Source organism: Lepus europaeus, chromosome 10 (genome assembly GCF_033115175.1).
Source record: "Lepus europaeus isolate LE1 chromosome 10, mLepTim1.pri, whole genome shotgun sequence".
Lineage (NCBI taxonomy): Eukaryota > Metazoa > Chordata > Mammalia > Lagomorpha > Leporidae > Lepus > Lepus europaeus.
The window spans coordinates 68,785,078-68,811,977 of NC_084836.1; the positions used below are offsets into that span (position 1 = coordinate 68,785,078).

Here is a 26,900-nt window from a genome sequence, read left to right on the forward strand (position 1 = left end):
TTCACTCCCCAAATGCCAGCATCAGCCAGGGCTGGGCCAGGCCAAAGCCAGGAATCCAGAACACAATCCAGGTCTCCCATGTGGGTGGCAGGGACCCAAGGACTTGAGCCATCACTGCTCTCTTCAGAGTGTACGTCATCAGGCAGCTGGAGCCAGAAGTGGACGTGGACTTGAACCCAAGCACTTCAACATGGAATTCAGGCATCTGGGAACCCCCAGACATCTGCTCTATCCTTTAGCTCCCTTGGTAGCCTTTTTTTTTTTTTTTTTTAAGATTTACTTATTTATTTGAAAGTCAGAGTTACACACAGAGAGAGGCAGAGAGAGAGAGAGAGAGAGAGATCTTCCATCCGCTGGTTCACTCCCCAGTTGGCCGCAACGGCCAGAGCCAAAAGCCAAGAGCTTCCTCCGGGTCTCCCCCATGGGTGCAGGAGCCCAAGCACTTGGGCCATCTTCCACTGCTTTCCCGGGCCATAGCAGAGAGCCGGATTGGAAGTAGAGCAACCAGGACTCGAACCGGTACCCATATGGGATGCCGGCGCTGCAGGTGATGGCTTTACCTGCTACACCACAGCGCCGGCCCCATGCTGGTTCATCTAAAATTTTACTTTTAGGTGCCAAGTAGTTTTCCAAAGTGCTTCTGTTGATTGACTATCTCCCTGTAGGGGCAGGCATTTAGCCGAGAGGCCTGCATGCAATGGGAGAATGTGCTGGCTCCGACTCCAGCTTCCTACTAACACAGACCCGGGACACAGCAGTGATGGCTGAAGTCACTGGGCCCCTGCCACCCATGCAGGAGACGTGGATGGAGTTCTGGTTCCTGGTTTCAGCCCGGCCCAGTCCCAGTTTCTGTGGACATTTGAAGAATGCACCAGCCAATGGGAGTTCTGTCTCTTGAATAAATAATTTGTTTTACTGAAAGAATTTTAACGTCGAATTTCAGTGTCCCCCGGTTACCTCGCTCCTCCAAACGTCAGAACCTTAGGGCAGGGAGGAAACCCTGGGGCCAGCGTCCTCGATTTACGAATGAGGGAGATTCAGGCACGGGAAAGTGGGCAGCCGTGCAAAGCGGCTCCACCAGGCAGGCAGCCCCAGCCCCCAACGCCCCCCTGCCACCGCCCCCCCCCCCCCCGCATTGGCTCATTCTCTCTCGTGCCCCCTTCCCTTCTCAGGCTGAGGCCCAGTGCACCACGAGGGTCCCCGGCAGGGTCGGACCCGCGCCCGTCCTGCAGGATGCGGCTGTTCCGCAGACGCCACATGCCGCTCCGCCTGGCCGCGCTGGGCAGCGCCTTCCTCCTCTTCCTCTTCATCCTACAAAGGGACATGAGCAGCAGCGAACAGGCCACAGAGAAGCCGTGGCTCAAGTCGCTGGTGGGCCAGAAGGGCCACGTGCTGGACCTCATGCTGGGGGCCGTGAACAACCTCCGGGATTCAATGCCCAAGCTGCAGATCAGGGCCCCGGAGCCCCAGCAGACGCAAGCCTCTGCCAACCAGTCCTGCCTGCCCGGCTTCTACAGTGCCGCTGAGCTGAAGCCTTTCTGGGAGCGGCCTCCGCAGGACCCCCAGAGCCCCGGGGCAGACGGCAGAGCGTTTCAGAAGAGCGAGTGGACTCCCCAGGAGACGCAGGAGAAAGACGAGGGCTATAAGAAGCACTGCTTTAATGCCTTCGCCAGTGACCGCATCTCCCTGCAAAGGGCCCTGGGGCCAGACACGCGGCCCCCAGAGTGAGTAGCAGCCAAGGTTCTGGGGCGAGCTGGGTGGCTGGTGAGGCTGCGGCCACGGGCCTGGTGCCAGGGACAGCGTCGCAGGGAGTTGAGAATCCAGGCAGGGGTTTCCTTTAAGCCCTCATTTCTTTCCTTTTTTTTTTTTTCTTTTTTCTTTTAAATTATTTTATTTATTTGAAAGGCAGGGAGAGACAGAAACAGATTTTCCATTTGCCGGTGCACTCCCTAAATGGCCGCAACAGCTGGGGCTGGCCCAGGCCAAAGCCAGGAGCCTGGAACTCCATCCAGGTCTCCCCTGTGGATGCAGGGACCCAAGCACTTGGGCCATCTTCTACTGCCCTCCCAGGTGCATTAGCAGGGGGCTGGGTAGAAAGTGGAGCAGCCAAGGACTCCAGCTGGCACCCTTATGGTATGCTGGGGTCGCAGGCAGCGGCTCAACGCACTGCACTGCAATACCAGCCCCTAAGCCCTCATTTCTTTCCCTGACCAACTGCCCCGGTCCCAGGAGCTGGGGTTTGAGAAGATACGGTCAGGCCAGACACCCAGGGAGACCTATGAGAGCGAAGACAGAATCCAGGAGGAACTTGGAACCCCGGGGCCAGGCCCTGCAGGCACAGGGGTGAGAGGGACTGACACCAGCCAAGGTTCCATGGCTGAGCTGCTGGGAGGGGCGCCCTAAAGGTCAGGGACATCTCAGCCCTCCTCCAGTGTGGGCCCAAGGCCACGCCCAAGGTCCTGAGGTCCCTCCCTGCAGCCTCGCTGGGACGTTGCCCAGGTGCTCAGCCCTGGGCTTGTAGCCCTGGAGTGTAGCACTTCAGTATCCGAGCTACAGCCCCTCCTGTGAGCCCGACCGTGGCTGTGTTACCACTGGCCTCCACAGACTTTTTTTTTTTTTTCTAAATATATATTTATTTAAAAGGCAGAGGCGGAGAGAGATCTTCCATCTGCTGGTTCACTCCCCCAAAAGGCCACAATGGCTGGGGCTGGGGCTAGGCGCAAGCCAGGAGCCAGGAGCTTATTCTGGGTCTCCCATGTGGGTGGCAGGGCCCTAAACACTTGGGCCATCTTCGGCTGCCTTCCCAGGTGCATTAGCAGGGAGCTGGATCAGAAGTGGAGCAGCCAGGACTCGAACCGGCACTCCAATATGGAATGCTGGTGTTGCAGGTGGCGGCTTAGCTCACTGAGCCACAGCACCTGTCCACGGTGAAAGGTTTTGTCTCTCCCTGCTCGGTCTATGTCTTTTCCAACTGGAGAGTGGACAAAACAGGGGACTCTCAGGTGGGGGGGGGGGCATGGAGAATCTCAGAGCAGCAGAGAGGTCCCCACGGAGTGTTGGGCCACGTGAACCCTTGAGGTCACTCCTTCCCCCGCCCCTGGGCAGCAGCGGGCATGGGGCTAGAGAAGAGGTTTTGCAGGATACGGGCGGTTTGTGACAGCAGTGTCACATTGCAGGGAGCCAGTGAGGAAATGGCTGGGAGAGGAGCTGCACATTATAAAGGGAAGACTTTGTAATTATAAAGCTTCCCTTCTGAGTCAGAGAATTGCAGCCGCTTTGCTCAGAGGTCAGATTTGCCCTTTTGCACTTAGCCCTCTGGGGTCTGGGATTGGATCACACTGTGCAGCGCACACGTCACAGAGGAAGAGGCAGCCCTGGGAGCTTCTTGCTGCCCGAGGGGCAGGGCTGGGGGCACTGGGCTCCAAGCCCCGCCCGGTGGTGAGGGGTTAGTTGGCTAGGGCCTGTGTAGAGGGGCTAGGAGCAGGTGCAAATGCAGGAGGAGCTGGAGACAGGGGGCAGAGAATGCCGCTGGCATTGAAGGGGAGCAGGGAGTGGTTGGGGGGCTCTCTGGACAGAGCCCTCCCCACCTCTGGAACACACACTCCAGGCCGGAGCCCGGAGAACCGTGCGCCCACACCGTGCTCTTTCCAGATGTGTGGACCAGAAGTTCCGGCGCTGCCCGCCCCTGCCCAGCACCAGCGTCATCATCGTGTTCCACAACGAAGCCTGGTCCACGCTGCTGCGGACCGTGTACAGCGTGCTGCACACCGCCCCTGCCGTCTTGCTGCGGGAGATCATCCTGGTGGACGATGCCAGCACTGAGGGTGAGGCGATGGGGACCCTCTCTGGGGAGGGAGCAGCTTCGCTCAGGGGAGTGGGCACCAGCTCCTGGCATCACGGAGCATCGGGGCGTCCAGGAGCGGGAAGAAGGCTGGTGGGGACCAGGGATGGATACTTCCCTTTTCTTTTTCTTTTTTTTTTTTTTTTAAGATTTATTTATTTATTTGAAAGTCAGAGCCACACAGAGAGAGGAGAGGCAGAGAAAGAGAGAGAGGAGAGAGAGAGAGAGAGAGTCTTCCATCCAATGGTTCACTCCCCAATTGGCAGCAACAGCCAGAGCTGCGCTGATCCAAAGCCAGGAGCCAGGAGCTTCTTCCGGTCTCCCACGTCGGTGCAGGGGCCCAAGGACTTGGGCCATCTTCTACTGCTTTCCCAAGTCATAACAGAGAGCTGGATCAGAAGTGGAGCAGGCGGGACTAGAACCAGCACCCATATGGGATGCTGGTGCTTCAGGCCAGGGCATTAACCCACTGCGCCGCAGCGCCAGCCCCACTACCTCCCTCTTCTAGTGCCTGGACTTTGTTCACATTCCACCCAATGGGCTCCAAGGGCTTTGCGTCTTGGACGACCAAGCTGGGAGAAGGGGGGGAAGGAGGCTAGGGACAGGCCTTCCCCTGTTTCTGACCAATTAGACCACACTTCCTGCTTGCAGACTATTCTAGAAGCTGTCTTGGCTGTGGTCGTTAGTAGATGAGGCTGCTCACCCACCTCCCCCCACAGCACTCCATGCGGGCGCCGACCTCAGCTGAGGGCAGTGAGCAGCGCCAACGCAGGCGGCCTCTAGCAGGTGTGCGGGGGCACGGACTGGAGTGAGGACCGCTGACTTGCTTGTGTGGTGGGTGAGGGATTTTAGCAAGGGGGCAGCCGAAGCCTATGCCTCGTCTCTCCCAGTTCCATCCTTGCTCGGCTTGGAGAAAGAGCTGTGCAAGCATCAGTTTGGTTTAGTTCGTGGCTTGGGAACCGTGCACCAGCGGGTACCTGTCACAGCTGGGGCTGGTTCATGGTGGGGGTACCACTGGAGCTGGGTCTTAAAGGGTGAGTGTCTGGGAGGAGGGGAGGGCACAGAGGGCATTCCGGAAGAGAGAAAGGCATATGCAGGCTCGTGTTTGTTTGGGTGTGGGGGTGGGTTTGGTGTGGCTGAGACTTGGTTTGTTGTAGGAAGTAAAACTGCAAAGATGCTGAATTGACAGTCATCATTCCTACCAGGCTATGTGGTCTATGCCACCAAACTACCTTGTTTCAGACCATAGCAGCTTCGTTTTGCTTTGCTGGTTTTGTATATAGATAATCTTACTTGGGAGACACAGAGGGAGAGAGGTGGATACACACGCACACACACACACATACACAGCTTTTCACTCACTCCCCAAATGCCCACTACAGCCGGGATGGGGCTTGGCCAAAGCTGAGAGGCAGGAGCTCAGTACATCTGCCCCCATGGGTGGCAGGAACCCTACTACGTCACGGTTACCTCCCAGGTCTGCCGTTAGCAAGAAGTTGGGGTCGGGAGCCGGAGCTGGGATTCGAACCCCCAGTACTCTGCTGTGGGACGTAAGTGTCCTAACCTCTACACCAAATGCGTGAGCGTGGCAGCTTTGGAAGAAGGTAATTGGCTGGAACAGAGGCCAGAGAGGCAAGTTCTTAGGATCACTTGAGAGTGCCGATGTCGGGACCAGGGCTAAGGGAGCGGCTGGGGCTGAGGCGGTGGCAGACTGCGCATGTGCAGGAGCTCCCCGCAGGTGGCACCTGGTGCCTGGGGCTCCCCCAGTGTGTGCCCAGGGGTCCTCCAGGAGGGCCGGGGTGGGGCTGCTGGAAGGAGGGCCAGGGCTGTGGAGGGAGGGCTGTGCGGGAGCGCTGTCGAATCCTTGTGCTCAGAGAGCCGCCATCTTCCCGGGGAAGACAGGCACTCAGCAGTGCTTGGCAAGCGAAGGCAGGCGAGGGCCAGGGACGCAGTGAAAGGGTCTGGTGGGCACAGAGTGCGCAGGTGGGGCTCGCAGAGAGGGCAGGCCTGGACGGTGGCCTCCAGGGAACCTTGGTGGCCCTGCAGCGGGAGCCCCGGTGTGTCAGCTGTTTCATAGCCCCGCCCCACCCCTGTGCTGCCCATCCCTGGGAAGCTTCTTCCCCTGGAACGCAGGTGCTGGGAGTTCCAATCTGTTGGCACTCACCACCCAGAATTCCACACGCCCACCCACAAGGCACAAGTGCCCAGCCAGGGAGCTCCTCTGCCAGACCAGACACGTGACATATGACCAGGCCAGCAACAGCAGCCTCGGAAGAGCTCAGCGGGGCGTGCATCGGCATAGCTGGTGTGGCACCAGTGAAGATGCTGGCATACCCATCAGAGTGTCTGGGTCCAAGTTCCCACTCTGCTTCCGATCCCACGTTTCCTGCCAGCTCCGACCTTGGGGCAGTGGGGATGGGTGGAGTAGTTGGGTCCCTGCTACGCAGGAGGGAGGCTGGGATGGAGTTCCTGGCTCCCAGATTCAGCTCTGGCCCAGCCTCAGCCATTAGGGACATTTTAGGGAGTGAACCAGCAGATGGGAGTTCTCTGTCTCTCTGGTTTGTGGTTCTTTCTCTCTCTGCCTCTACAATAAATAAATTGTAAAATAGATTGTAAAACTTTCAAAAAAAAAAAATCTACCCAAAGCAGAGCAGCCTGTGCCTAGGGCAGGCCCCGTAGCCCCTCCCAGGCTCAGATTGGGTGCTTACATTGTTTCTAGCTGTCTCTTCCTTGTCGCCCTGGCCTCTCTCTCAAGGCCAATTCCAGCATCTCAGAAGCACCTGCCTGAACAGGTGTTCGAGACACTCATTACGGGGTGGGCATTGTGGAACAAGCATCCACATGCCGTGGGTTTAAGTCCCGGCCCCTCCACTTCTGATCCAGTTCCCTGCCAATGTGCCTAGGAAAGCAGCAGAGGATGGCCCAAGTACTTGGGCCCCTGCACCCATGTGGGGGATCCAAATGGAGTTCCAGGCTCCTGGCTTTGACCTGTCCCAGTCCTGGCTGTTGTTTGGGGAGTGAACCAATGCATGCAAGATATCTTTGTGTCTCCCTTTTGAATAAATAAATTAAATAAATCTCTCTCTCTTTTTTTGCCAGACACTTAGACAGTGAGAGAGAGAGAGAGGCAGAGAGAGAGTTATAGACAGTGAGAGAGAGACAGAGAGAAAGGTCTTCCTTCTGTTGGTTCAGTCCCCAGTGGCCGCTATGGCCGGCACTGCGCCGATCTGAAGCCAGGAGCCAAGTGCTTCCTCCTGGTCTCCCATGCGGATGCTGGGACCCAAGCACTTGGGCCATCATCTGCCGCCCTCCCGGGCCACAGCAGAGAGCTGGACTGGAAGAGGAGCAACCAGAACAGAATCCGGCGCCCCAGCCGGGATTAGAACCCGGGGTGCCGGCGCCACAGGCAGAGGATTAGCCAAGTGAGCCACAGCACCAGCCTGGCCCCTCCACTTCTGATCCAGCTCCCTGCCAGTGTGCCTAGGAAAGCAGCAGAAGATGGCCCAAGTGCTTGTGCCCCTGCTCCCACGTCGGGGACCAGGATGGAGTTCCAGGCTCCTGGCTTTGGCCTGGCCCAGTCCTGGCTGTTGTTTCGGGAGTGAACGATGCATGCAAGATATCTTTGTCTCTCCCTTTTGAATAAATAAATTAAATAAATCTTTAAATCACACACACACACACACACACATACACATACACACACACAGATTAAGACACCTTTGACTGAGTCCTGACTCGGTTTCTGACTCCAGTTTCCAGCTAATGGGCACCCTGGGAGGAAGCAATGATGACTCAAGTACTTGAGTCCCTGTCACCCATGTGGGAGACCCAGATGGAGTTCTGGGCTTCCAACATTGGCCTGGCCCAGCCTGGGCTGTTGCGGGCATTTGAGGCGTAAAACAGCAGGTGCAAAATGTGTCTGTCTCTGTCTTTCAAAAAAATAAAATAAATACAAATTTAAACGAAAGAAACACCTGCCTGAAAACAAAACCTAAACCAGGTGTGGTTTCCTCCCAGATCCCGGCCTCCCTCTGCATCTGTCGAGAGCTGTACTCCTGTTGGCTCACACAGTGCACGGTCGCCCACAGGGGTCGGCAGCACCCACGTGTGTGCGCATGTGTGTGGCGTTCTGGGGGAATCTTTGGACCCCTGGATAGACCCCCTACCTCGAGGGCCTTCAGACTCCCGAGGTACAGGTTTGGTTTAGTGGGAAAGGACAAAAAAAACCTCTGATGCCAGTTCAGAAATCTCTGCAGGATAAAATTTCCCGCGTTTCACTGTCTGATCAGATTAAGTGGCTCTCGTTACGCACACACAAGCCAAGGCTGCAGCTCTGCCAAGACGCGGTCCCTGCTCTCTGTCCTCCTATCCAGGCGCCCAGTGGCAACCCTGTGACCGTGAGTGTACAGGCACTGATGCCGGGGTCGGTGGTGGGGAGTAGGCCAGTGCCAGGCTGCAGATTCTTTGTGACCTACCTATGAGCCAGACCCAGGGCACAGCCACTGGGCACAGCTCACTCCTGGTCTGGCACATTCTACCAGCATCTGAAAACTAGCCTTGCAGGCCAGTGGGTCTCCTGGGTCCCCCCACCCCGGTGTCTCATATCCAAAGCCCTGAGCTGCCCTGGGGAGGCTGCACAGCCTGGAACCTGCCACCACCGCCACCCACCCCGCAAGAAGTTGCCAGTGGGATGGAGGGAGTCAGACTGGTACTGGGGCCCAGGAAGAGTGTAGTCCCTGGTCAGCACCGATGTGAGTCGCAGTTCCCTTGTGGTCTCCTGGACCCCTAGGAGGACAACGGGGCTGCAGAAAAGTCATGGGGAATTTTCCATTGTCCCCACCATCGTTTTGAAGCCCCCTTGTACAAATCAGGAGCTGTTGATGGGCTCTGGTTCTCGCTGGATCACAACTTTTTGATGTCTGTTTTACCAGGCACCAAGCTTCTCACCTCTTTCTCTGTGTTTGTTTTATAACACAGGCAAATAGCTCTGTATTAACGCTCTGTCTTAAATTTGTAAAAGATTTCTTCAACTTTATTTATTTTTACTTTTAAAACTATTTATTTATTTATTTATTTGAAAGGCAAAGTGACAAAGAGACAGGGAGAGACAGAGACAGAAGTCTTCTATCTGCTGGTTCAGTCCCCAAATGGCTACAATGGCTAGGGCTGAGCCAGGCTGAAGCCAGGAGTTTCTTCCGGGTCTCCCATGCTGGTACAGGGGCCCAAGGACTTGGGCCATCTTCCACTGCTTTCCCAGGCCATAGCAGAGAGCTGGATCGAAAGTGGAGCAGCTGGGTCTCGAACCGGCACCCATATGCAATGCCAGCACTGCAGGCAGCAGCTTTACCCACTACGCCACAGCGCTGGCCCCCCACATGTGAGTTTCACCTGCCAGTGTGCTCCTTACACATGCACGTGGGAAGCAGCCAAGCATGAGTCTTCATTAGGGTTTGAGATATGGCCCGGTATCCAAACGCTGTACCCGAGCAGGTGGATTGCAGAATAACCCCCAGAGAGTGTTGCACCTGTGCGCTTCTCCTTTTACCCTTCCATAGTGATTCATTAACAAAGTTCCAAGTTGCAGTTAGAATTGAGGCTGGACAGCACAAGACAGACGGGAAAGTAGAATAAAAATAAAAGGAAAGGGGCCAGCGCTGTGGCATAGTGGGTAAAGCTGCCGCCTGCAGTGCCGGCATCCCATGTGGGTACCGGTTCAAGTCCCAGCTGCTCCACTTCCAATCCAGCTCTCTGCTATGGCCTGGGAAAGCAGTGGAAGATGACCCAAGTCCTTGGGCCCCTGACCCACGTGGAAAACCCAGAAGAAGCTCCTGGCTCCTGGCTTCAGATTGGCACAGCTCCGGCCATTGCGGCCATTTGGGAAGTGAACCAACGGATGGAAGACCTCTCTCTCTCTCTCTCTCTCTCCCTCTCTCATAAATAATCTTTTAAAAATTAAAAAAAAGAAAACTAAGAGAGAAAGCGCCTCTGTAAGAAAGGTTTTCTCCTTTCTAGATTTTTCCGAAGGCAGGGAAGAGGGGGCAGCCCCCAAGGAAGGGGTCCATGAAAGCCGCAATGTCTTGATTTGCTGAGTAAATAAATATTTGTTAGCTGTCTGTTCAGTGTGAGCGCCTGTGTCAGAGCCTGGGGAGACTGCACTGAGCAGGTTGGGTGTCTGTCTTCTTGGAGCCGACGTTTTTTAGCCGGAAAGACAGAACATAAATAATTCCAGATAGTGCCATTACAAAGAAAGTAAATTAGAGAGGAAGAAAGAACAGAACACAGGATGACAGGCTAGTGGGTGATCAGGGAGCTCCTGTAGTCGGAGTAGCCAAGAAAAGTTATTCTGAGTGTGCTCAACATGAACAGCGTGTGCAAAGGCCCCAGGGCTTGCTCTGTTAATGGGGCAGAAAGGCAACCAGCCTGGCCGAAAGGAGGTGAGCAAGGGAGCAGAAAGAGCACTGGTGCAGAGGGAGCTTCAGGGAGGTGGGCAGGCCTCCAGGGGAGCCCTCTGTGGCTGACGGGCACCATTTGGGTTTCTCGTGTGTGTGCGTGGTGACATATCCATAAGATAAAATTCGGCCAGCGCCGCGGCTCACTAGGCTAATCCTCCGCCTGCGGCGCCGGCACACCGGGTTCTAGTCCGGGTCGGGGTGCCGGATTCTATCCCAGTTGCCCCTCTTCCAGGCCAGCTTCTCTGCTGTGGCCAGGGAGTGCAGTGGAGGATGGCCCAAGTGCTTGGGCCCTGCACCTGCATGGGAGACCAGGAGAAGCACCTGGCTGCTGGCTTTGGATCAGCGCGGTGCACCAGCCACGGCGGCCATTGGAGGGTGAACCAACGGCAAAGGAAGACCTTTCTCTCTCTCTCTCTCGCTGTCCACTCTGCCTGGCAAAAAATAAATAAATAAATAAATAAAATTCACCAGCTTTGCCATCTGAAATTCTGTGGCATTAACCACATTCACGTGGTTGTACACCCATCACTGCTACCCTTTGCCAGAGAGATTTCTTCCCAAACTGAAACTCTGCCTTTCCTCTCGGCCAGCCCCCGGCAACCGCTGTTCTCTCTGCCTCTGTGAATTTAACTGCTGTTCTATTTCACATGAGAGGAATCATGGTATTTGTCCTTTTCTCTTCCTTTTTTTTTTTTGGGGGGGGGGGTAAGAATTATTTATTTATTTATTTGAGAGGTAGAGTTACAGACCGAGAGAGAGAGAAAGAAACAGAGAGAGAGGTCTTTCATCTGCTGGTCCACTCCCCAAATGGCACAAAGACTGGAGCTGCGCCATTCCAAAGCCAGGAGCCAGGAGCTTCTTCCGGGTCTCCTATGTGGGTGCAGGGGCCCAAGGACTTGGGCCATCTTCTGCTGCTTTCCCAGGCTGTAGCAGAGAGCTGGGTTGGAAGTGGAACAGCCAGTTCTCGAACCGGTGTCCATATGGGATGCTGGGACTACAGGCGGCAGCTTTACCCTCTGTGCCACAGCGCCGGCCCCGGTGTTTGTCCTTTTCTGACTCTCTCTCCCTTAGCACAGTGTCTTCAGTTCATCGTGTTGTAGCACCTGTCGGAATTCACTTCCTTTTTGAGGCTGGGTAGCGGTCCATCGTATGGGTGGAACACAGCTTCCTTATTCATGCATTGATGGGCATTTGAGTCCATCCCACCTGGTGGCTATGGTGAACAAGGCTGCTGTACACATGGGTATGTGGGTGTGCAAATGCCTGCTGGAGTCCCTCTCTCCAATCCTTTCAGAGATACACCCGGGAGTGGAATGGTTGTTGGTGGGTTTTGGGTTTTTTGTTTTTTGGTTTTTTTTAAGATTTTTTTAATTTTTATTTGAAAGGCAGAGTTACAGAGAGAGAAGGAGAGGCAGAGAGGTGGGGGGTGGGGAGGAGAGGTCTTCCCTCCACTGGTTCACTTCCCAATTGGCCGCAATGGCCAGAGCTGCACTGATCCGAAGCCAGGAGCCAGGAGCTTCCCACGTGGATGCAGGGGCCCAAGGACTTGGGCCATCTTCTACTGCTTTCCCAGGCCATAGCAGAGTGCTAGATTGGAAGTGGAGCAGCTGGGTCTTGAACCGGTGCCCATATGGGATGCCAGCACTGCAGGCGGTGGCTTTACCTGCTATGCCACAGCACCGGCCCCCAGGAAGTGGAATTGTTAGATCATGTGGTCATCCTGTTCAATTTTTTAATAAGAGCCGTCGTGCTATTTGAACTTTCCTTCTTCTTTTTTTTTTTTTAAATCATTTAATCATTTATTTATTAATTTGAAAGGCAGAGTAACAGAGACAGAAAGAGAAATTTTCCATCCACTGGTTCACTCCCCAAATGCCCACAACAGCCAGGGCACAGCCAGGTGGAAGCCAGGAGCCTGGAACTCCATCCGGGTCTCCCACATGGATGGCAGGGGGCCACCTTCCACTGCCTTCCAAGGTGCATCAGCAGGGAGCTGGATCGGAAGCAGAGCAGGCAGAACTCAAAGCAGGCAGTGGCGTAACCACTGCGCCACAATGCTGGCCCTGGACTTTTTTTTTAAATTCAAGAGGCAGAGAGCGAGACACACACAGGCAGAGCGCGCCCATCTGCTGATTCACTCACTCCCCAAACACCAGCAACAACAGGGACTGGGCTGGGGCCAATCCTGGGAGCCGGAACTCAGTTCAGGTCTCCCAGACAGCTGTCGGGGGCACAGTTAACATGCTCTCTACCAGGGTCTGCATTGGCAGGAAACTGGAATCAGGAGCCAGAGCTGGGAATGCACCCAGCTACTCTGATACGAGACCCAACTATTGGACCAATTGTCTGCCCCCGGAGATGTCTTGAAGTGCAGTTGGAACCTGCTGTAGTGGCAGGGTCCGAATTACAGCTAGAAGTCACAGCCCTGCCGGTCCTGTGGAACGGACTGGGGAGTCAAGGCTGCGAGATCAGTTCATACATTGTGTCCTGGGGTGACAGTGGGGACGAGCAAACTGGCAGTGCTGGCGGTCACTTAGTTGTGAAGACAGGAGGACCCAGACAGACTCTGGGGCAGAGCAGCTGGAGGGAAGCTGGCACTGTTCCCTGACAAGCGGGAGACCTACGGGGCTGGCGTTGTGCTATAGTGGGCTAAGCCTCCGCCCGTGCCGCCGGCATCCCGTATAGGTGCTGGTTCAAATCCCCGCGGCTCCACTTCTGATCCAGCTTCTGCTAATGGCCTGGGAAAGCAGTAGAAGATGGCCCAGGTGCTCGGGCCCCTACACCCGTGTGGGAGACCCAGAAGAAGCTCCTGGCTCCTTGCTTTGGTTCGGCGCAGCTCCAGCCATTGTGGCCATTTGGGGAGTGAACCGGTGGATGGAAGACCTCTCTCTCTGTCTCTCCCTCTCTCTGCCTGTAACTCTGCCTCTCAAGTAAATGAATAAAAAAAAAAACATAAAGATGGGGGAGACGGAGAGTGGAGGTCTGGGGTGGAAATCTTGGGTTCTGTTTGAGCCTACGTCAGGTGGGTGTTTCTGTTAGTCCAAGCAAGACCAGGAGCAGAGACCTGGCAGCCGTCAGACCTCAAACCGCGGGCTCCTGTGTCAGGTTCACAGTGGTGTCGTCCACTTGGGTGGTGATGAACGAAGCTGCGTGGGGGTGGGGGTTGTTGAAACGAAAAGCCTGCCATCGGGGGTGTCAGTGTGTGGGCGGGATCATCTGGGGCTCTGTGCTCAGCTCCGGATCGTACATCCAGTGAGCCCAGGAGCAGGAAGAGTGGACAAATGAGACAGGTCCCCTCGAAGGGCCTGAGGCCGGGGCTGCGAGGTGCAGCCGGGCCACCTGGACCTGGAAGACACTGGAAGGAAGGCGTGGGAGGAGGCTGTGTCGTGCCCCGCCTCTTCCCCAGGGGGTTCGCAGCCCAGTGCTTCACCTCTCACCACAGAACCCACTTCCTATCATGTTCTGTCCCAGGGTTATCTCTGCTGCCATGAGCTTCCTGTGAGCCCAGTGAAGCGAGTTCTCAGGGCAAGCGCCTGCTTGGGTCCCTCTCTCCTCCCTGGACAGAGCCAGCACCCGGGGCTGGCGCTGGGCGGGCGTCTGAGCTCCTTGACGGGCAGGATGCTGAGGCTGTCCGTGCCCAGGGCAGGCAGGTGCCGGGCAGTGCATCAGCTGATGCCTGCGAGGAGCCCGCTGGGCTGCAGCTGCCCCAAGAAGCTGATGTGCACTTACACAGTCCCAACAGCCGGAGACAAAAGACTTGATTCCTGGAGTGAGTGGGCCACAGGCCCTCGCTCAGATGACTGCCCGAGAACCCAGGCACAGGTCGGCACTTTGGGAGCACTCCTCTGTCCAGAAAAATTAAGGAACTGGAGTTCCAAGTTCAAGAGTATTTCCTCTGCCGAGAGCACCATCCTCCCAGACAGGGAGCAAAGGAATGGCTCAAGCAAGCCCCCTTCTCTCTCTCCTCCCAGGGTCAGTCTCTCTCTCTCTCTCTCTCTCTCTCTCTCTCTCTCTCTCTATATATATATATATATATATATATATATATATATATATATTTGAAAGGCAAAGCAACAGAGAGACAGATCTTCCGTGTACTGGTTCACTCCCCAGATGCCCGCAAAAGCTGGTGCTGGGCCAGGCCAAAGCCAGGAACCCAGGTCTCAATCGGGGCCTCCCGTGTGATTGACAGGGACCCACGTATTTGAGCCATCCCGTGCTGCCTTCTAGGATGCACACCTGCAGGAGGCTGAATCGGAAGGGACAGAGGGGCCGGCGCTGTGGTGTAGCAGGTAAAGCCCTGGCCTATGGCATCAGCATCCCATAGGGGGGCCGGTTCAAGTCCTGGCTGCTCCACTTCCGATCCAGCTCCCTGCTAATGCACCTGGGAAAGCAGCAGATGATGGGCCAAGTGCTGGGGCCCCTGCACCCACGTGGGAGACCTGGAAGTGGCTCCTGGCTCCTGGCTTCAGATCCGCCCAACTCCAGACACTGCGGCCATTTGGGGAGTGAACCAGTGGACGGAAGACCCCCCCCCCCGTCACTCTGCGGGTGCTGAGAGCGTTTGGAAATAGTGTCACCACATACATGTGTGTGCACATGTACATGCACAAGGGTGTCCATGCGTGCGCGTGTGCACATTGAGTGTGTGTGCACGAGATCAAAGGCAACCAGGAAATTGAGTTCCGGACCCCAGGCTGTCAAACACCACCTCTAGAGCAAGGCCCAAGCCCAGGGCTGACCCCACAGGCCTCTGCAGCTGCAGCCACCCATTCTGCAGAGTTGAGAAAGGCCCTGAGGCTTGGTGTGTTAAGGAGGCAGAAAGGCCAACGTGGCCAGACGGAAGTGTCAGAAAAGGCCTGCAGAGGGCGCTGGAGACACCCTCCCTTCAGGAAGCTTTTCCTGGAGGCTGGCATCACCGCTCAGCTGATTCGGCTGTCACTTTTCAGGCGCAGCATCTGCCTCGCATCCCACACCGCAGTACCATTTCAACACCTGGCTCCTAGCTCAACTCCTATCGGGACGCCGGTTTGAGTCCCAGCTACTTGGTTTCCCATCCGGCTCCCTGCTAATGTACCTGGGAGGGCAGCAGAAGATGGCCGAGTGCTGGGGCCCTGCACCCAGGTGGGAGCCCTGGAGGGAGTTCCTGGCTCTGACTGCAGCCTGGCCCAGCCCTGGCTGTGGTAGGAATTTGGGGGATGTACCAGCTGATGTAAGATCTCTCTGTCTCTCTGTCTCTCTGTTTCCCTGCCTTTCAAATAAATAAATAAATTTTTGAAAAAAATTGAGAGGCAGAGTTACAGACAGAGGGAGAGACAGAGTTGGGCCTATCCAGAGCTGCTTGGCACACTTGCATTTTCTTTCTTTTTTTTTTTTTTTTTAAGATTCATTTATTTTATTTGAAAGTCAGAGTTCACTCCCCAATTGGCCGCAGGAGCCAGGAGCTTCTGCGAGGTCTCCCACACGGATGCAGGGGCCCAAGCACTTGGGCCATCCTCTACTGCTTTCCCAGGCCATTGCAGAGAGCTGAGTCGGAAGTGGAGCAGCTGGGACTCGAACCGGCCCCCATAAGGGATGCCAACACTGCAGATGGCATCTTAACCTGCTACACCACAGCGCCAGCCCCAACATTTGCATTTTCGTAAAGTTCTCCTATGCAGAGGAGTAATAGGGAGGGTTAGAGTTAGATGCCCTGCTGCTGATTCTGCGAGCAAGAAATCAGCACTTGGAGGCGCTGTGCATGTTGGACTCACTCTGAGGAACCTGGCAGATGGAGACATTGAGCCGTGGCTGCACAGCCCCACCTGTGAGGAGTGGCAGCTGAGAGCCCGAGAGAGGCATGGGGAGCCTTTGTCAGAGTTGTGTACTGGAGTCAAGACCAAAGAAGCGGTTCTGGGGTGCTGTCTGGGACTTCAGGGGCGAAGCTGGCGGCCGCTATCCCCAGCCTCCCCAGTCCCACACCCTAGCCTGCTGCTGTGGAATGCTTCAGGCGGCGGGAGTGCAAGGGTTAAGATTCAGGCTGCGGGGGGCTAGGATGCTTGCCTCCCACACTAGGGAGCCTGGGTCCTGACCACAGCTCCCTACTAAGAGGCAGGAAGTGGGGACTGAAGTGACAGGGGAGACCTAGGTTAAGTTCCCCCAGCTGCTGGCTCTGGCTCCGGCCCCACCCCAGCCATTGCAGGCACTTGGAGAGGGATCCAGAAGAAGTCAGACCTGGAAGCCTAGGGCCAGCTGGACTTGGTGCCCACCAGGCGTCAGGTTTGCAAGCAAATGGCCCCTGTGCTTGCAGAGTACTTGAAGGAGGAGCTGGAGCAGTACGTGAAGCAGCTGCAGGTGGTGCGGGTGGTGCGGCAGGAGGAGCGCAAGGGGCTGATCACCGCCCGGCTGCTGGGGGCCAGCGTGGCGCAGGCGGAGGTGCTCACCTTCCTGGATGCCCACTGTGAGTAAGAGAGCGGCTGGTATACACGCGTGCGGGCATGCGGGGAGGCCCCATCCCGTCTCTTCCTGGCACAGAAGGAGGCTGGGGGTCCACTCCAGCTGCTTCTACCTTTTTTTTTCCCCTCCTGATTCCAGGGCTCAGGAGGTGCACCTGAGCCCAAACAGACCCTCATCCCTTTTAATTCCGTCTTTCCCTGGAGTCGCCCTAGTATTTGCGGAAGTTCAAGGGGGAAGTTCTCCAGGCAAGCGAGAGGAATTATTCTGCAGCTGGGGCTGAAGCTTGGGATGCAAATGCCACCCCCCACACCCAGGGTGGGGGAAATGCCTCCTTCTGCCCCTCCCCCTGCTGGGGTTCCTCCCTGGGCATGGGGGGGCTTTGTGGGCAGGTCCCTGATTGCTGCCTTACCTGTCTGCCCCCCCCCCCCCCCCGCAGGCGAGTGCTTCACCGGCTGGCTGGAGCCTCTCTTGGCCCGGATCGCGGAGGACGAGACGGTCGTGGTGAGCCCCGACATCGTCACCATAGACCTGAACACTTTCGAGTTCTCCAAACCTGTGCAAAGGGGCAGAGTCCACAGCCGGGGCAACTTCGACTGGAGCCTGACCTTCGGCTGGGAGGCTGTTCCCGCACACGAGAATCGGAGGCGCAAGGATGAGACGTACCCCATCAAGTAAGGACCACCCCTTGGGGAGCCCCCCCAGCCTGGCTCCAGGGCCACCCAGTTCCGGAGACCTGTGCTGTCTCGCATCAGCGTTTATCAAGTGCTCTCTCAAGCACTTGATTATTAACTTCTCTTTCCTGATGAAGGTCGGCACCACGATCAGCCCATTTTACAGCTGGAACACTGAGGGCTGTAGTAATAGCTGACTTTGGGCCATGTGGCATGGATGCCCGTGCTGGGCTGCCCCAAAGCCCCTTTCCCACCCTCCGGCCTAGTGGTTTGCCCTCATCAGCCAGTTACTGCATGCCCGATGCTGGACAGCCAGCTTTACCCATGTTGTCCCATGTGCTCCCTCCCCTGCCTGTGGAATGACAGGGCGGGGGCTTGTTCTGGGGGTGGGAGACGCTGGCTGGGGGCCACTGTTGAATAGCATGGTCATCAGAGGCAGCAGCCCGGGCTGCCGAGGTCAGTTCCCCTGAACTTTCATTTTTTTAAAATATTAGGCCGGTGCCGCGGCCCACTAGGCTAATCCTCCACCTTGCGGCGCCAGCACACCGGGTTCTAGTCCCGGTCGGGGCACCGATCCTGTCCCGGTTGCCCCTCTTCCAGGCCAGCTCTCTGCTGTGGCCAGGGAGTGCAGTGGAGGATGGCCCAAGTGCTTGGGCCCTGCACCCCATGGGAGACCAGGAGAAGCACCTGGCTCCTGCCATTGGATCAGCGCAGTGCGCCGGCCGCAGCGCGCCTACCACGGCGGCCATTGGAGGGTGAACCAACGGCAAAAGGAAGACCTTTCTCTCTATCTCTCTCTCACTGTCCACTCTGCCTGTCAAAAAAAAATATATTATACATATATCTGCTTTTTAAAAGAAATAGAGGATTTATTTATTTATTTGAAAGGCAGAGTGGGAGAGAGAGAGAGGAGAGAGAGAGAGATCCTCCATCTGCTGGTTCATTCCCCAAATGGCCACAACAGCCAGAGCTGGGCCAGTCTGAAGCCAGGAGCCAGGGGCACTCCCATATGGGTTCAGGAGCCCAAGCACTTGGGCCATCTTCCATTGCTTTCCCAGGTGCATTATCAGGGAGCTGGATCGGAAGTGGAGCAGCCGGGACTCGATCAGGCACCGGCACTGCAGACAGCAACTTTACCTCTTTGTCATAGTGCCAGCCCCAGAACTTTTCTAAGATTTTTTTTCCTTAATTTGAAAGGCAGAGTGACAGAGATGGAGACAGAAATCTTTTTTTGTAAGATTTATTTATTTATTTGAAAGGAAGAAAGATATATATATATATATATATATATATATAGAGAGAGAGAGAGAGAGAGAGAGAGAGAGAGAGGTCTTCCTTCTGCTGGTTCAATCCCCAAGTGGCTACAACGGCCGAGGCTGGGCCAGGCCAAAGCCAGGAGCCAGGAGCTTCTTCTGGGAGACAGCAGTCTTCCATTGGCTGGTTTACTCTCCAAATGGCTGCATTAGCAGGGAGCGGGATTGGAAGCTGGGTAGCCAGCTTTGTTGTTGTGAAAGGCAGTTCCAGCTGGCGCCGTGGCTCAACAGGCTAATCCTCCACCTTGCGGCGCCGGCACACCGGGTTCTAGTCCCGGTTGGGGCGCCGGACTCTATCCCGGTTGCCCCTCTTCCAGGCCAGCTCTCTGCTATGGCCCGGGAAGGCAGTGGAGGATGGCCCAAGTCTTGGGCCCTGCACCCGCAAGGGAGACAAGGAGAAGCACCTGGCTCTTGGCTTCGGATCAGCGAGATGCGCCGTCCGTAGCGGCCATTGGAGGGTGAACCAACGGCAAAATGGAAGACCTTTCTCTCTGTCTCTCTTTCTCACTATCCACTCTGCCTGTCAAAAAAAAAAAAAAAAGGCAGTTCCAGGCCGGGGCAGTGAGCCAGCACTGTGATATGGGATGCAAGAGTCGCAAACAGCGGCTTCACCTGCTGAGCCACAACGCCGGCCTCCCTGAACTTTTCTGTAAATTGCCAGGTAGCAAAATATTTTAGGCTCTGCTGGCTACATAAAGCCTGTTGCATAGTCTTCTTTTTGGACTCTTAATTTTTTAATTGGCATAAAAATCCTACATATTTATGAGATACTATGTGATGTTGTGATATGTGTATGCATTGTATAATGTTCAATTCAGGGTTAACACGAGGGTAAAATATATCAATTTAAAAAAAAATTTACAAGTCTTTTTTTTTGGACAGTGAGAGAGAGAGAGACAGAGAGAAAGGTCTTCCTTCTGTTGGTTCACCCCGCCATGGCCGCTGCAGCCGGTGTGCTGAGGCCGGCGCACCGCGCTGATCTGAAGCCAGGAGCCAGGTGCTTCTCCTGGTCTCCCATGCGGGTGCAGGGCCCAAGGACTTGGGCCATCCTCCACTGCCTTCCCGGGCCACAGCAGAGAGCTAGACTGGAAGAGGAGCCATCAGGACAGAATCCAGTGCCCCAACCAGGACTAGAAACTGGGGTGCTGGCGCTGCAGGTGGAGGATTAGCCTAGTGAGCCGCGGTGCTGGCCACAAGTCTTTTAAACATAAAAACTGGAGTGGCTGGTATTGGGGCCTAGCGGTTAAAGCCTCTGCCTGCAGTGCCAGCATCCCATATGGACACCAGTTCCAGTCCCAGATGCTCCCCTTCCAATCCAGCTCCCTGCTAATGCATTTGGGAAAGCAGTAGAAGATGGCCCAAGTGCTTGGGCCCTTGCACCTGTGTGGGAGACCCAGCAGAAGCTCCTGGCCCCTGGCTTTGACCTGGCCTGGCCCAGCACTAGCGGTCATGGCCATTTGGGGAGTGAAACAGCAGGCGGAAAGTCTTTGTCTCTGTTTCTTTTTCACCTCTGCCTCTGCTTCTCTGTAACTCTGCCTTTCAAATAAATAAATAAATCTTTTAAAAATAATTTTAAAAATATAAAAACCGGTATTAGTGTTGTGGCACAGTGGGTTAAGCTGCCACCTATGACACCAGCATCCCATATGGGCGCTGGTTTGTGTCCCGGCTGCTCCACTTCTCCACTTAGCTCCCTGCTAATGTGCCTGGGAAGCAGCAGGCGATGGCCCAAGTGCTTGGGCCCCTGCACAGGTGGGAGACCCGGATGGAGTTCCCGATTCCTGCCTTGGGCTTGACCCAGCCCTGTCCGTTGCAGCCTTTCAGGGAGTGAACCAACAGATGGAAGATCTCTCTCTCTGCTCCATGCTGTAACTGCCTTTCAAATAAATAAGTAAATAAATCTCTAATATAAATATGTATATAGAGAGTGGGTACTGGGTGCAGCAGTTAACATGTAGCTTGGGAGGCCTGTGTCCTACATCAGTGCCTGCTCTGCTCCTAAGTCCACCTCTGTCACCAACGTGTCCCCTGAGAGAGAGCAGTGAGGGCTCAAGTGCTTGGGTCCCTGCCACCTACCCGCGTGGGAGACCTGGATTGAGTTCTGGGCTCCTGGCTTCAGCCTAGGCCAGCCCCAGCTGTTGCAGGCATGGGGGGAAGATGAACAAGCAGATAGGAGTTCTCTCTGTGTCCTTGTGTTTGTCTGTCTGTCCGTCCGTGTGTCTGTCTCTGCCTCTCGAAATCAGTTTTAAAAAAAATCTAAAGTAATAACTAAAAACGTAAAACCCCTCCTTTGATCTCGAGCCTCATAAAAAGAAGAAGTTTACCAGGTTTTGCCCTCAAGCCCGAGGGTCCGCCTCCGACTGCAGGGTGGGCAGTGGGCTGGGAATCCCCTGCTCAATGCCCAGGGCTCACCGACCCCCTGCCCCGCACCCTGCCTGTCCCTCCGCACGCTGCTTGAATTTAACGGCTGTCACAATTGAACTGAGATGGGGAGTGGCCTTTGGGTGGTTTGTGCCATTGCGTTCTGGACCCGCCACACACGTAAGGGAGAGCTTGACTGTACATCCGGGGTAGGGGACAGCAGAGGCTAGGGACATGATGGCCAGAGAGGTCAGGTTTGACAGGGGGAGAGGGAGTTCCTCCCCCCACCAGCCCTCCCAGAATCCTACCAGGTGCCACCCCAAGTCTCAGTCGGGAGGGCTCAGGTGGGTGCCCCAGGCAGGATGCCAGGGCTCCTGGACACTCACCTGCTCTGTCTCCATTAGCAGGAGAGGGAGAAAAGACAGAGCAGGTGAAAGAGAAGAAATTCAATCTCTCTACTGCCCCTCCATTTGGCTCACAGATGCCTTTTGTTTGGTGCGCACAGTCAGGCCCCGCCCACCCCCACCCCTGGACACCAGGGGCCAGGCACACAGTGGCACAGTCAGAGATGGGACACCTGGCTCCCGTCCGGTGCTGATGGCCCGGCCTCCACTGTAAGACAAAGCTCCAGTGTCTGAGCCATGAATTTGCTCTCTGGTTCCAATGGCCCGCTAGCATGCATGGCCAGCCCAAGGCACTGCACATCGTGCCCCCAGAGGGACTGTGCACCCCTCTACCCTCCCACCCTGCCCTCTCAGAGTTGATGAGGCAGTGAGGGGGAGCAGGGGACGAACCCGGGCATCCAGGAATGAGGGCAAGGAATTCGGGGTGTTTTCTAGTGATTCTCTGTCATGGATCTAAAGCATGCTTTCCTTGTTGTTGTTGTTGTTTCTTTGTTTTTTTTTTTTTAATATTTATTTGAAAGTCAGAGTTAGGGCCAGTGCCGCGGCTCACTAGGCTAATCCTCCGCCTTGCGGCGCCGGCACACCGGGTTCTAGTCCCGGTCAGGGTGCCGGATTCTGTCCCAGTTGCCCCTCTTCCAGGCCAGCTCTCTGCTGTGGCCAGGGAGTGCAGTGGAGGATGGCCCAAGTGCTTGGGCCCTGCACCCCATGGGAGACCAGGAGAAGCACCTGGCTCCTGCCATCGGATCAGCGCGGTGCACCGGCAGCAGCGCGCCTACCGCGGCGGCCATTGGAGGGTGAACCAACGGCAAAAGGAAGACTTTTCTCTCTGTCTCTCTCTCTCACTCTCTCACTGTCCACTCTGCCTATCAAAAAAAAAAAAAAAAAAAAGTCAGAGTTAGAGAGAGAGAGAGAGAGAGAGAGATCGATCTTCCATCTACTGTCACTCCCCAATTGGCCACAATGGCTGGAGCTGCACCGATCCGAAGCCAGAAGCCAGGAGCTTCCTCCAGGTCTCCCATGTAGGTGCAGGGGCCCAAGCACCTGGGCCATCTTCTGCTGCTTTCCCAGGCCATAGCAGAGAGCTGGATCAAAAATGGAGCAATCGGAACTCGAACCTGTGCCCAAATGGGATGCCAGCACTGCAAGCAGTGGCTTCACCCGCTATGCCACAGTGCAGGCCCCTCCTTGTTTTTATCCTAAGCTAATTTGTCCGGGACTTCTCACCCTGAGAAAGCAAGACACCAGGGCAGGCGGGCAAATGGCCTTGTGGTTAAGACACCCACGTCCCACATCAGAAGGCCTGGGTGGGTTCCCAGCTCCAGCCCCTGGCTCCAGCCTCCTGCCTGTGCAGAGCCTGGGAGACAGCAGTGGTGGCTCAAATAGTTGGGCACCTGTGGCCCTGCCGCAGCCCAGATGGAGTTCTCAGCTCCTGGCTTTGGCCTGGCCCAGACCTGGCTGTTGGTGGGCATTTGGGGGAGTAAACCAGCAAACTGGAGATATATTCTCTCTCTCTCTCTCTCTCTCTCTCTCTCTCTCTCTCTCTCTCTCCTCAAATAAGTAAAAGGCAGGAGACAGGTCTGCTGGGAACTCTCTCCAGAGGAGGCTGGCGGTGTCAGGGACTCGCCTGGAGTCCCAGACTGTCCCCAGTCTCTCTGGACTCTGCGTGGGCTGACTTGAGATCCTTGGAAGAGATCGAAACCAGGGACAGGAAGGCGGCTGAACAGGAGGGTTTCCAGCTAAAATTGCTTCCAGAACAGGCAGTTGGCAGTGCCGTGACGATGCCACTTGGGAATCTCCCAGGCAGAGGACCCAGATGGAGTGTTGCCAAGCTCCTGACTTGGGTCAGGCCCAGCCTTGGCTGCTCTGGGCATCTTGGGAGTGAACCAGCTCGTGAAAGATGTCTGTCTCTGCCTCTGTACCTTTCAAAGAAAGAGAATAAATCAAGGATTTGTTTAGAGAAATTTTGCCCAGAAAGTGGCTGCAGGAACCAAATCCATGGTGACTGGGCCAGCCACAGGTAACCAAGGGCAGGCTCTTTGATGTACTGCCCCTGGCTGAGCCCCAGCTGTGTGTGAGGTACCTGGCTAGGTGCTGGGGTGATGGAGAAGGTGTTGGTCTCTTTGTGCTTGGTTGTACCACAAGAGGGCAGCAAAGCCCCATCCAATCCAAGCTGCCTTGGCCCAGGAACAGAAGCAACCGCCACCATTATATTCTCTTGCAGGAACTTCAAAAAGTTTTGTGGAAAATGGAATGCAAAGATGTTTATTTTGCTGCCAGAATTGTTTTTGAAATCTCACACATCCATTTTTTTGCTGTCTTACGTATTTATTTGAGAGGCAGAGAAAGACAGGCAGAGAGAGATCCCATTCAGTAGTTCACTCCTCAAATGCCTGAAATGGCCAGGGCTGAAGCCGGAAGCCAGGAACTCCATCCGGGTCTCCTACATGGGCGGCAGGAAGTTCTTGGGCCATCACTGCTGCCCACCATGGTCTGTGTTCCGAGGAAGCCGGAGTCAGGAGCTGGAGCCAGGTGCTGAAGCCAGGAACTCCCGGTGTGTGGAGTCTGGGAATCTCAGCAGCTAGGCTAACTGCCTGAACAAGTCTTTACATAGCACGTTGTCCTGAACTTTTTGAACGGATTTCGTAGGCAATGGGTTTCAACCTTTTGCTGCACCGGAATAAACTTTGCTTTTCACTTCGTTTTCCATGAGCATTTTGTTCACTGGAGTACCCTCGCCCTCAGCCCCGCTGTGATGACCGAGCTGATAACCAAACCCCTACACGAGATGTTTCTTTCTCTTTTTATCTTGCACCGGGCCCATGCCGCCCGCCTTTTCCGGAAAGCCAGAATCTTCTCCTAACCTCTCAGCACACCTTGTGGTCCCAGGAGCCCCTCTTACACGTCCTCCTTCCCACCCCTGCTCCAAGCAACCAAAGCTAAAGTTTCTCTTTCAGGGAATATAAGACATCAGGGTCAAGCTCCTGCCCATATGGTGCGAAGGGCTGGGGACCCTGAAACAGAACAGGGCCAGCCCAGCGGAGATTACTAGTTCATTCAGGCTTTGAGTCCTGCCTGCTTTCACGAGTGGATTGTGTTTCTGCCCTGCTCCAGGCTCTGTGCTGCCGCAGCATGAGCACAGCTCGGGCTGTGTGTTCCACACACAGGCGTGGCGGGCGACGCTTGACATGTCCCTGGATGAGGGGGTGACCATGTCTCCTTTCAGCTGGTCCTGCAGGGAGGCCCCAAGGGCGGCAAGCGAGTCCGCAGAGGAGGGGCCCGCCTGTCCCAGGAGTGGGGAAGGGACCAGGGAGCCAGGTCGGGTGTCCCCACAGGCAGAAGACGCACACAGCTCTCCCTGTCTCTGCAGATCCCCGACGTTTGCTGGCGGCCTCTTCTCCATCTCCAAGTCCTACTTTGAACACATCGGTACCTATGATAATCAGATGGAGATCTGGGGAGGGGAGAACGTGGAAATGTCCTTCCGGGTGAGAGTGAAGAGGGCTTGGGGGGGCCACGCCATCCCAGGGGAAGCTGGAGGTGCTGTCACACAGTGGCAGCCTTGGGGATGTGTCCTCTGGAACTTGAACTCGAGAGAGTGGCCGTTTCCCACCACAGCTCCCCGCTTCCTCTGCTCCCCTCTCTGTCCGTGGCAATCTGATTGGACAACTCACAACAAATCACTGGGCGGAGTGATTGTCAATGTCACCGGAAGTGACAAAAAGCCACTATGAGGCCCCTCCTCCCAGGTTAGAGGCCACCGCACCCCTGGGAGTCACAGACTCCTGTGACTGTGAGAGGAGACAGCGGTCCCCAGTGCTGGTGGGCACCAGGACCCTGAGGCACTCTGGGAGTTATGCAAATCGGGAGGCAGTCCAGAGGAGAGGCTGGGTCTCCAGGAATCCCTGGGCCAGTAGAATCGTGATCAGTAAGATCTCTTGCAAAACCACCTGTGCCCATATCTGGCATGGGGGGGTACTCGGCATGTGGCAGCCACGCTGATGTGGGGAGCAACAGGGCTCCCAGTCGAAGACTCGAGAGAGGGCCCCCGGCCCCCAGGAAGCTGGCGTGCCAAGGGCGCCGGGTCCCTGTGCCACAGGCCACCTGGTAGTTGAGTGGCCTTGCTGTGAATGAAAGCGCACTGCTCTCACCTGGAGCTGAGCGCTGGCCTAGAGGCTGAGCGATCAGGGCTCCAGTCCGGGACAGACATGAACAGACCCAACTGTCTTTTCTCTCAAGAGGGCCCTTGTAAGCTGCGGACCCTGCCAATCTCCTCTGCTTAGGTCAGGGGGAGCCTGGGGGTGACTCATCCCAGCCTGGAAGAAACCCGATCCACACTGTTCTCCAGCCTCTGCCTGGGTCCCTCAGACTTAGGGTCTGGGGCCAGGGAGAGAGTGTCTCCCGGCACCCCCTCCTGAAGGCGCCCGTCCTGTCTCCCTCCGTGTCAGGTGTGGCAGTGTGGGGGCCAGCTGGAGATCATCCCCTGCTCCGTGGTGGGCCACGTGTTCCGTACCAAGAGCCCCCACACCTTCCCCAAGGGCACCAACGTCATTGCCCGCAACCAGGTGCGCCTGGCTGAGGTCTGGATGGACAATTACAAGAAGATTTTCTACAGGAGAAATTTACAGGCAGCCAAGATGGCCCAAGAGGTGAGAGGAAGGCAGGTGTCCAGGGGTGAGGAGGAGTACAGGGCCCCCGGGACCCCCATCTCTGCTCGCAGTGTCCCCCTTTGTGGGGTTCTGTGAGTCAAAGCACCAAGATCCTACAGGGGGGAAGGGACCTTGCTGTCCCTACCTGGAAGGAGCTCAGAATTGGGGACCAGGAGAGCACTGATTAGGGAGTCTCAGCAGATGAGGGAGTGGGGCGGAGGCTCTGTGTGTGGGGTCCCTGAGCCAGGCCAGGGGTTTGGATGTGACCCCCTGAGCCAGTGGCCCCCACAGGTCCTAAGCAGGAGAGGAAGCAACCCCAGGAGCTCTGTGCTGTCTGGGCGATGCCTGCCCACGCGGGGAGGTCGGGGTGGCGGTGGGGGAGGGGTGACACTGCCCCCTGGGGCCCCGACTTGCCTGGCAGAAATCCTTTGGGGACATCTCGGAACGGCTGCAGCTCAGGGAGCAACTGCACTGTCACAACTTCTCCTGGTTCCTGCACAACGTCTACCCAGAGATGTTTGTTCCCGACCTGAACCCCACCTTCTATGGAGCCGTGAGTCTGGAGAGCAGCCTGCCTGCCTGTCACCCCGGAGGCCCTGGGGAAGTCCAAGGCCACACACCCCCACAGCTGGGCCACCAGAGACTGAGGCTTCCCCACCACCCTCCTTGGCCCAGACATAGATGGCCAAAGACCTTGTGGGCAGCAAGCACTGGCGTGCACTGGGGGTCCTGGAGCTTCTGACTCAGGACTGGGGTGGGGCCCGACATTCTGCATGT

The 26,900-nt window shown here is 56.1% G+C and overlaps 1 protein-coding gene across 1 annotated transcript in view; it reads left to right on the forward strand.

Moving 5' to 3' along the window:
• Positions 1-1,233: 1,233 nt before the first annotated feature.
• Positions 1,234-26,900, forward strand: part of GALNT6 (polypeptide N-acetylgalactosaminyltransferase 6) — a 29,838-nt gene continuing 4,171 nt past the window's right edge. Inside the window, exons 1-7 of the mRNA XM_062202209.1 lie at positions 1,234-1,724; positions 3,652-3,824; positions 16,583-16,732; positions 17,165-17,399; positions 24,845-24,962; positions 25,923-26,123; positions 26,545-26,676. Of these exons, the coding sequence (XP_062058193.1) occupies positions 1,234-1,724; positions 3,652-3,824; positions 16,583-16,732; positions 17,165-17,399; positions 24,845-24,962; positions 25,923-26,123; positions 26,545-26,676 (1,500 nt within the window). The remainder of the gene's footprint in view (positions 1,725-3,651; positions 3,825-16,582; positions 16,733-17,164; positions 17,400-24,844; positions 24,963-25,922; positions 26,124-26,544; positions 26,677-26,900) is intronic.